This window comes from Chaetura pelagica, unplaced genomic scaffold (assembly GCF_000747805.2).
Source record: "Chaetura pelagica isolate M959 unplaced genomic scaffold, ChaPel_1.0 scaffold189, whole genome shotgun sequence".
Lineage (NCBI taxonomy): Eukaryota > Metazoa > Chordata > Aves > Apodiformes > Apodidae > Chaetura > Chaetura pelagica.
The window spans coordinates 173,859-183,820 of NW_009970716.1; the positions used below are offsets into that span (position 1 = coordinate 173,859).

At 36.5% G+C, this 9,962-nt stretch overlaps 1 protein-coding gene across 1 annotated transcript in view; it reads right to left on the reverse strand.

Moving 5' to 3' along the window:
- Positions 1 to 1,591: 1,591 nt before the first annotated feature.
- Positions 1,592 to 9,962, reverse strand: part of CWH43 (cell wall biogenesis 43 C-terminal homolog (S. cerevisiae)) — a 34,179-nt gene continuing 25,808 nt past the window's right edge. Inside the window, exons 11-16 of the mRNA XM_010006134.1 lie at positions 8,689 to 8,824; positions 7,368 to 7,517; positions 5,039 to 5,183; positions 4,308 to 4,369; positions 3,148 to 3,303; positions 1,592 to 1,679 (exon numbers count right to left, since the gene is read on the reverse strand). Coding sequence (XP_010004436.1) covers positions 1,592 to 1,679; positions 3,148 to 3,303; positions 4,308 to 4,369; positions 5,039 to 5,183; positions 7,368 to 7,517; positions 8,689 to 8,824 — 737 coding nt within the window. The remainder of the gene's footprint in view (positions 1,680 to 3,147; positions 3,304 to 4,307; positions 4,370 to 5,038; positions 5,184 to 7,367; positions 7,518 to 8,688; positions 8,825 to 9,962) is intronic.

The window sequence follows — 9,962 nt, forward strand, 5'->3', positions numbered from 1 at the left end:
TTCTAACCACAGTAGTAGAACATCAACAAGTACTTGCTATTAATTATATTTTCATACAGTTTTCTGATATTAGGCATTGTGAGGTATGGATGCACCAACATTAAATTACACGAGATGCTCAGAAGAAGAGAATATTCGAACTAGAACATTTCTAATGAGGTGAACATTTCTAAATTCTGTGAAAATCCATCCAAATATGCTCATAGACTTTGAAGATCACACCCAGACATGACACAAAGACTGATCCGTTATGCAAGTCTCACTTTGGTGTCTGATTTCTTGAAAAATACCCTATTTTTTAATTGTTAAAAAAAATCAGGGGTTTTCCAGATGTTTCTGAGTATCATTTCCTGCATCTCACATTAATAAACTGCTCACATTACAAGGTATTTGCAGAGTCAGCCTGTGGAGAATGTTAAGTAATGTGGTAAGACAATGTTAAGCTCTGTACAGGCTATGGAAAGACAAACCTGTGGCTGGATGTGCAAGTTTAGAGGATTTAAAATCTTACCAAAACAATACCGGAACTGGAACGTTTAATTAGACTTCCTTGGGTTTGTAAAAATATGCACAGCACCCCTAGATGAGAAGTAAATTAGTTCAACAATGGCCAGTTAGTTGTAACTACCAACGCTTCCTAATCTTCTATTTAGTCCCACTTTTTAGTGTGGTGCAAGCAAAGGAACAATACATTTTTTGTCTTATTGCAGTTCCTTTCAAATAAAAATTACAATCAACTTTTCTCCCTTCTCAGAAATGTTGTCATGTTGAACATGATTGTTCTTCATTCTTCTGCAGTGTTCACACAAGTCTCACAGCAATCGCAATTCAGAGGTACTTTATTCTTCCCTTTGTAAAAACCCTGAAGTGCCTAATGCCCTGTTAAGAAAGTCTATAAAAGTCATCACCTCTTCTCCAATATTATGAATATCAGTCATCTGTAAATTTTCCAATAAAACTCATTTAAGAATAAAATGTGGAATAGCAGCAGATGTAAATACTGTTTCAGTAGAGTAAAAAATGCACACCCTTCAAACAGTATTATTGCATAGCTCCCAATGAAAAAACACACTAGTCCCATTCCTGTTTTGAAAAACTTAAGGCCAAGCTTTATATTGCTATAGCAACAAGACTACAAAGTGAAACACATTTCGACAGGTTACCTACACTAGCACATTATTTCACTTTGCTCCAGTCATCAAAAAAGCGTGAAAGCGCCCTGAAATTCCTTGCCCATGATCCTACAAGATCCCAGAAAAGGGGTCACATATGAACCCTAAAGAAGATGTGGACATCCAACTCTGAGCCAGCACAATAGAGGATACCTTCAAAAAGTTGAAGGAGTTATTGCCAGAAGTTCACACCCTTGCTTTACAAAGCAGATATCTGACCCAGGCAGATAACAGTTTATCAGTTTATCAAAATGCACGTGTCTTCTCCCTCTCACACCGATGACAACTATTACACCAGCACTCACAGTGTTATGCAGCATGGGAGTTGCTCACCCTTAAACAATGTAGTTTTTTTGGCTGCCAATTCAGTTTCAAGCAACAAACGTTTCCTTTTTGTCCCAACATGTTACTTTTCTGTTCTAATTTTTCTGTTTAAAATATTTAGGAGTGCTCATATGGAAGTGATGAATACGCTCATAATTATGTCCATCTTTATAAGATCCAAACCTAAGAAAAATATTCAACAAAGTAAAACCATTACATGATTCAATGCATGCTGCTAAATAATACATTTTCTACAGTATAATTAACACTTCTGGATGTTCTAGATAATTCATTGCAGAAAGAGGCCACAATCCTACTTACATATAATTTATAAATCATAATCTATGTATGCTAACTAGAAGTCTTTGAGTATAACCAAGACAGTTAATTACACTGATTGGATAAATGCCATAGGTACAAATTGAACTCTGAATGACAAAAGTGAGTGGTGCATTTGCCTAGTTAAAACCTATGCTGTAAGTTTTTTCTACCAACTTATCAGAGATAGGATTTAAACCCCCATAGTATTCAAACAGTCAACCCTATTGTTAATATTGCACATCTTACTTTTGAAAATTACAGTAATTGTAATTTTTCATGCCATATTTAAAACCATAAGTTTTTACTAATACCTATCACAGTAGATAGATTTGCAAAAGTTAAATATCATAGCTGAATAACATTCAAGAGCAGTGCCATTGTATTTTTTTTTTTAAATATTTAATTGGAAAAGGCTGAGGTTATTTCTCAAGGGTATAATTTTTCTGCTTACAGGCAATGTAAGGAAATTAGAACAAGAAAAATCAGCTGAAAAAAATCTGAATGTGAATGCCAACTTTAGACAAGTTTCATCATGTGGAAATGACTGGGCAAACTCCTGCTCAAACAGGAAGCCAGTTACTGAGTGGTAAATAAAAGTAAGCTCAACAGTTAGGTGTATAAAATAAATTAACATATTCTATATTATGCATGTTAGAAGTAGGAAATGCAGCATTACTGGAAATGCCTCTCTGTGGCATCATCTATCCCAAATGTCATGATTCTTCCATGATACTCAGCGTAGAATAAAGACCTCTCTCTGTATCTCTCTTCCTTAAGTAATGGCAGTGGAAAAATGACAGTATTCTAGAAACAAATAACTTTTTATGTAAAAAACCTAGCCCTTTTTAATTCTTGTCAGATGAAACATACTGCCTCAGGCATGCTCCTCAATTTTTGCTCCAGCTATATTGTATGTTTTAAAATGCTTATGCAAAGAGTATTTAATGTATGTATTGCATTTTGTGTTCTAAGAAACAGTATCTTAAGACCTTGTCCTCAAAAGTGCTAAGAAACATGGGAAATCTCTCATAATCTATAATGAGTCACTACACCACATGGCAAATATCCCTATCAAACAATCTCAGAAATTAGTCACCTGGGTGAAACAATCATTATCTTCAATTTATGCTATGACACAACAGACTGATTTTCCCAAGGTACATGCCAAGTCAGAAGAAAAAATGGAATTATAAATCAGAAGTTTTTGCCTCCTGATCTGCTCAGTTTGGTACTGACCAGTGCATCTCACTTTAACAATTTTATTCCTAGACTTCTCTTGTACAAGATGTCACATACATCATCCCCTTAATTTCTTATGAGGGACACTGACCTAGGATTGAAATGGATGTCCTCAGGGACTTGGCTGGGATCAGTGACAATTCTGTCATTGTCAACATATCTATCCAAGTGATCTGGGATCCTAAATTTGGCCATTTGGACTTCTGAATCACTTAAACCAGCATGAGATATTCGGGCATAACCCAACCTGTTAGATACAAGAAGCATTAGTTGAAAGAAATAACTCAAGGCAATTTCACCACAGCCTTAACTCATCTCTTTTTTTCCTAAGAGTTACTATTTAACATACCAAAGTAACTTTCAATTTCTGTGAAACTCACCTTCAAAAACTTACAAGTGCACTATAAACAACAGCACCGTAACAAAACAGCCCAAGTAGAAAAACAGAAAGCCTAAGTGTTTGACAACAAAAATAAGTTCTAGATCTAGAAACTTATTTTGAAAATTAAAGTTTTAGAATAGGCATACTGGTATAAGCTTACCAACTTCTTTCAATGAAGCGATTTTGAAATTCAAGAGAGGAACTCAAGCATCAATTGGAAATGGCAGCTTTGTTGGGGCTTTTTTTCCCTTTTTTTACTCAACACTGTTACTTAAGACAGTTATCTAGTTTACTGGTTTTACTCCTGTGAACAATGCAGAATTTGCAGTTTATTCAGGACAAGCTAAGTTCCCTTCTGGTACATACATCGGCAAGAGAATGACTTACAAGCAAATAGGTATTAGAAGATACAGAGTGCATAGGGTCCAGCAGAGGAAAAGTGCTTCAATATGGGCTTACACAGAGTTTCCAAAGCTTGGGAGGATCAGATCAGCATTTTGCTTCAACAAACCCTACAATGATAGGTCAAAATTTGTATCTTCTGTGTCACATAGAAATTAGGGCTTAGCCTTCGCAGTTTAGAATAAAGGTGCAATGCCAGAGCTTTGGAAAAAAACGGTTTTATGTTACCAAAGCAGATCAGATCTGAAGGTTTTTGAAACAGAATGATGGAACCTGTAATACTATCTTTTTAAATTATATTCATAAATACACCGATTAATCCTGAGATATGTTTCACATTACTTCATGACACATCTGCCCATACATAATTGTTTAGGGATATAAGACTCTTCCACAATTACCTACAAAAGGGTGTAAACCTGATTGTCATAAAGATATTTAAAACCAACTGATTCACTTTAACATACCTTATTACTCCACGATACATAATATAGCTACACCATCTGTACTGATCTGTACTGTCAATATCCTATGAGTGAAAGGGGGAAAAAAAAAAAGTAAAACAAACAAGGCAAGCTATCCTTACAGGTAGACTTGAAATTCGTAACAGAAACAACGTATAATCCTGATGCAGAAAAATGTTTTGCATTAAACATTGTAATGAGGTAGAAAGAAAAAAACACTGTTAGACATAGACAAATCAGACAGATTTAACATCTCCTGACCAAAAACTGAACTGCAGAATTCAGTTTTAAAATAAAAGACTCGCAGACCTAGACGTTGGAAGGGATGTCTGGAGGTCGCCCACTCCCAACCCCATGCTCAAAGCAAATTCAAGCAAGTTGCTTAGGGCCTTATGCAGTCAACTACTTATCGTCTCCAAGGGTAGAAATTTCATAACCTTTCTGGGCCACTGTTCAAATGCTTGACAACCCTGTGATTTTTAAATGGTTTTTTTTTTTCTACTACAATACAACTCGCATGTTCCTTGTGGCAACTGCTGTCCATTGCCTCTTGTTCCTCCACTGCATAACTCCTCTTCCTCTATCACGTCATGACGTAGCTGAAGACTGTATTCGAAAATATGTATGTATTGTCTTATATGTTTATTTCTAAGTTACCCATTTGAATTATTGAGCTGAATGCTTCAAATATGTATTAACTCCAACTGTTAGTAGAAGCAGTATTCTTACATTACCTGGACATTTCCATTTTCTATCAGTTCAGTATAATCTCTGGATCCAGGAGCTGAAGTGATGTAACCTAGAAATACAACTTGCTTAGAGCTAGTCTTCAATAGGTTTGAAACAGCTTTAGCCTGGAGTTTTCTGTCCAAGTCCTCTCTGAAAGAAATGGAAAAGTCTTTAACTTCTATATATTTTAGCTCAGAATCTTTGTGCTATAACACAGTAAACCACAAATTAATTTGGTTCCTCTTATTGCTCAGTATTATAGAGTAGAAAAGTTTACAGAAAGCTCACTGATTCAGGTATCACTGTGCTCCTAAAATAAACATGGCCATGGTAGATGTAATTAGGGTTCTCTTTCCAACCATTACAAGAACAACTTTTTCTATTACTATTTGGTTTTAATACTGATCTCATCATTAGGAAATGTGAATGTAAGTGCTTTGCTTATCTGAGGCTTTGTCTCTGCCTGCACTTGAAATTTAATTGTGCTAGCGCAGTGCATAACAAAGAGTTCACACACTAACAAAAGTTTTACGATGGACAGATCATGGTAAGTGTAGTCTTAAAGCCTGGGTCATACAATTTATGAAATATAACTTAAGAGCTACATCATCCCATTAACATTCTTAATACTACTTAATGACATTTTGCAGGAATTTGGCATCTCTTTATACAACAGTTCCAACACGTCCATAAGTGGAGCCTGGTAAAATACTGCATTGGATCCCATGCACTGTCCTTGGATTTGTCATAACATAATGTAAAGACAGTTCTCTTTCTGATTTTTTCATGTTAGTAATTTTAAACAGCTGTGTAAAGCATGTTCTCTTCTGCATTTTTGTAGACACTAAATACCATTAAGACAGGAAACTGATTTTGGAATCTGTAATTGCATAAGGCAATGAGAATTTCAATGCTGCTCTGCTCTCCAACAGCAGCACTTCTCACTGAAGCAAACACATCAGTGAGAGATAGCACACAGACAGGAGACAAAAACCCCCAACCATTTCAACAGAAGCCTGACCTAGGTATACGTGCAGTTGCGTGTTCAGCTAGCAGCTCTTTCCAGAATTACACCTCTCAAGAAGACACATTCTTTTAAATTATATCCCCACATTCTAAAGACGGTCTTGAAAAAAAAATCCTGGTTATCTGGTTTTCTATAAGCAGCATATGAAAACAGATTAAAAAAAAGCAGTCGTGTGTGCCACTTAATTACAAATCCATTCACTTCAAAACAGAGTCTAATTTGCATGTGTTTCCCATGTGTCTCCTCTTGTTTTCTCTTTCACCTGTATGTCATTTCTCTGTGAGGGAGGAATACAGTCCTACTTTCTTAGTAAGGCACTGGAATAGCTTTCCCAGGGAGGCTGTGGAAGCCCCAGCCCTGGAGGTGTTTAAGGCCAGCTTGGATGAGGTTTTGTGCAGCCTGGTCTAGTGTGAAGTGTCCCTGCCCATGCAGGGGGATTGGAACCTGATGATCTTTAAGGTCCCTTCCAACCTTAAGCTTTCTATGTTTCTATGATTCTTCTGTTTTGACAAACAGCTTCTCAAGACAGGCAAGTCTAATCATCTGCATGAGGTACAGAATGAAATTCCTTTCTAGACTTCAGACTCAAGTGGTTTCTGACAACTGTATGTGTTTAGTAAAAGGGAAATCTATAAACAATTTGTATGCTTGGAGCACAGCTTCTACATGGGGAAGTAAACAGAGAAGCGACACATATAATCAAGACATTGTTTAAAGTAAAGGACTAAAAAATACACCTTAGTGTTTTCCATCCCATATTTGAATTATCGGTATAATTTCTCCTTTCAGAATCCAGATTTCATATTTCCAGTTTCATATAGTCAGAAGGACAATGGATATTTTTGTTGCTGTTTCACAACACTCATTTCTCAGAGGTTTCAGAATTGTTACTTTTTATTCTACCAAACATCAATGTCCATTAATGCTATCTATCTGTAATTATCTGCACTCCTTGTGGAATAGAATAGATTTATTCCACATGCAGAAAGTCAGACAGATGTTATCCTGCACTGAGATGTATCAGTAGCCCTATCACTTTCTGTGGTTTTGCAGAACTAAATCTTTATTATCTGTAGCAACTCAGACATCAGGGCTTAGCCAAGTTTTACATGACACATTTGTCCCTTTTAAAAATGCTTCAACATTTCAAACCAGTAGCTATGTCATAGCATTTCCTCCATTATGCCTTATTAGAACCAGCATTACAGCAGCAGATTTTAAACGGTACAAATATCCCAGAATTTTACCAATTACAACTGTGTTACCCAACTTTGCACAACATATGTAACAATAAATGCAATACACACTCTTCATTGCCAAAGTGGGCGACAACAAAATCAACCAGTTTCCCTGTGAAGTTGACAGTCATGGAGATGGCAGGTGCAATCTCTCCCTCTGGAGACGGAAGGAGGTGATGGGTAGATTTTACAATTGGATACCTTGACAGCACCATAATCCTACATGAGAAGAGGGAAACAGCCACATATTATAGTTCACAAGCATTACAAGTGTCAATGAAGGAGGTAATGTGAGCAGATAACTGGTCACTGAACCCAGACCATCAGACCAGAACACAAACCATCTTTAGTGAATTTTCCTGAATTTAGAAGGGTTTTCTACTGAATTCCATGTCTAAAAATGTATTATCAATTTCATTCCTATACTAAGACATACCATTCCATATATATGAATTCTTACACAGAGCCTTTCAAGATCTGCATCCTCAGACAAAACAGAATTTTATACTACCAGTAATTAAAATGTGTTTTATTAGAAGGAGGAGCAGATAGAAATACATCTTTAAAGCTTCTGTTTTTAAAGCTTCAACCTTACAACCATTTTGCATCAGGTTTTTCAAAATATTTAATAAAGAAAGTTTCAAGAATGACTTTTCTGCCCCATTCTGGATCACATAAAGACACAGGCTCTGGAAGATGAAAGTTACTAAATTCCCTTCATGTATGGCAAAAATTAAACAGACATTGCAACATCACTAGGAAGGTCTATTTGCCACAGAGATGTGTATATCTCCCTGAAAAAAAAGAGAAAGCCACATCACAAGCCATTGTTTTTTGGAAGGCAAATACATGCAAAGGTATGCATTTGGTAACTGATCAAGCATTAAAGTAAAATCAGACACAAAAAATCTGGTCAAAATAGATGTGCCTTTCTATGCCCATTTCCCACTACAAAGCCCAAGCTGGATTTAGTGAATTCAAAATTTCTAATAACTCTAGGTGTAGTTACATTTTCCAACTGCTATCATATTTTTAAGTCTGAAATCTAAAGTTCTCACAGCACAAACAAAATAATGAGAAAAGGGAATCAGATACAGTACCCAGAATGCCAAGCTTTCAAATCTGTATATCAAGGGGCAGGATGCTATTCTCTGCATCACCAAAGCTTACATGGGCAGGAACCAAATACTGATAAATTTAATAATGAGAAAACTTCATCTGCATTCCCCTGTAATGCCAAGGAATCAAAGTGTGTTCTTAAAGACAAGCTCCAACAAGTAATTACAGTGTTTATTATTCCAACTATTCTTTGCCCATGTTCTACTGGAGTCAGTATTGAATGGTGTATTTACATTTATTTAATATCACTGTGCTTGTAAAGATGACTCACCCCCAAGTGTGATCTCTTGTGCTTGGACCAAAATCTGTATAAAATCCTAGTCTTTCTCCTAGCCACATCGTTGGATCATTGTTCCCAATGAATGGCTTAGAGGCATCACTCTCTATAATAGTGATAAAATCTGCATCTAAAACAGGGAAGAAAAAAGAAAATATTTCCAAATTTATAACTGTGACCTATAAATGTGATTTATAAATGATTACATAATGCCATAATTTCCCTTTTGATTACACAGGGATTGATACAAGGCTCTCAGGAGTCAATCAGAACAAAGTCATGCCCAAAGTGTACACATACAAGAATGGCCCAAATTTCAAATAATCTAATGTCCCAGTTGTTTTCTTGTATCACTAGACTGCCTATATAGCTCTGCCCCCTGAACCTCTCTCATCATGGGACAACAGAGTGAATGATGCACAAGTCCGCCTGTTCCCTCTTTGCTAACTCCTGGGCAACCCTGTCACAAAATCAAAGCTTGCACAGCAGCATCTGTGTCTGTACCTTCCCAATGCTTGGGTCTGTCTAGCCTGAGCTGCTCAGAAAAGCCCTGTGGTGTATTCACACCATCAGAGGAGAGGAGAACAACAAAAGCTGGAAAGGCAGCATGGATGATTCCTAACCTCCTGGGCAGCTTTAACACTCACCAGTGGCAGCTCCCAGTCTTCCCTATCTCAGGGGTACTGCAGAAAACAAGTAGCACCTACAAGCACCATCAGTCAATTCCTTCAAATGCGCCCTGCAGCAGGACTAATCTTTGCTCCATGTGCTTCATTTCTTACAGCTAATCTTCCAAACAAAATCCTGTCCATGAGCAACAGTAAAATCATGACAACTCAACCAAGCTATAATCACTATTAATTATATACATTGCTCTGGTTCAGTGATGGAAACAGACTTGCTCTAAGCAAGATGTTGAGAGGAGAAACAGGCATTTTTATTTCAGACCCTTTAGGAATTCTAAAATGCTACACTTTAAAAAAAAAAAAAAAAGCAAGCAAAAAAACCAAAACCAAACCACAGAAAAGTTATGAAACACTACATTGGATTTAAAAGGGTATTTATCATAACTTCTCTTTAGACAAGTAACTCATTAGCAATATGATAAAAAAAATAGAAATAACAAACAAAGTGTTTCTTCCAACCAGAAACCTGCAAATGGATTTTTAACAGAAGTGACTGTATTGGAACAGCTCACTAATTCAGGACAATGACACTAGACACAGGCTTTCGTGTCAAGGCAAGAATGGACTCAGTTACATAGCAGG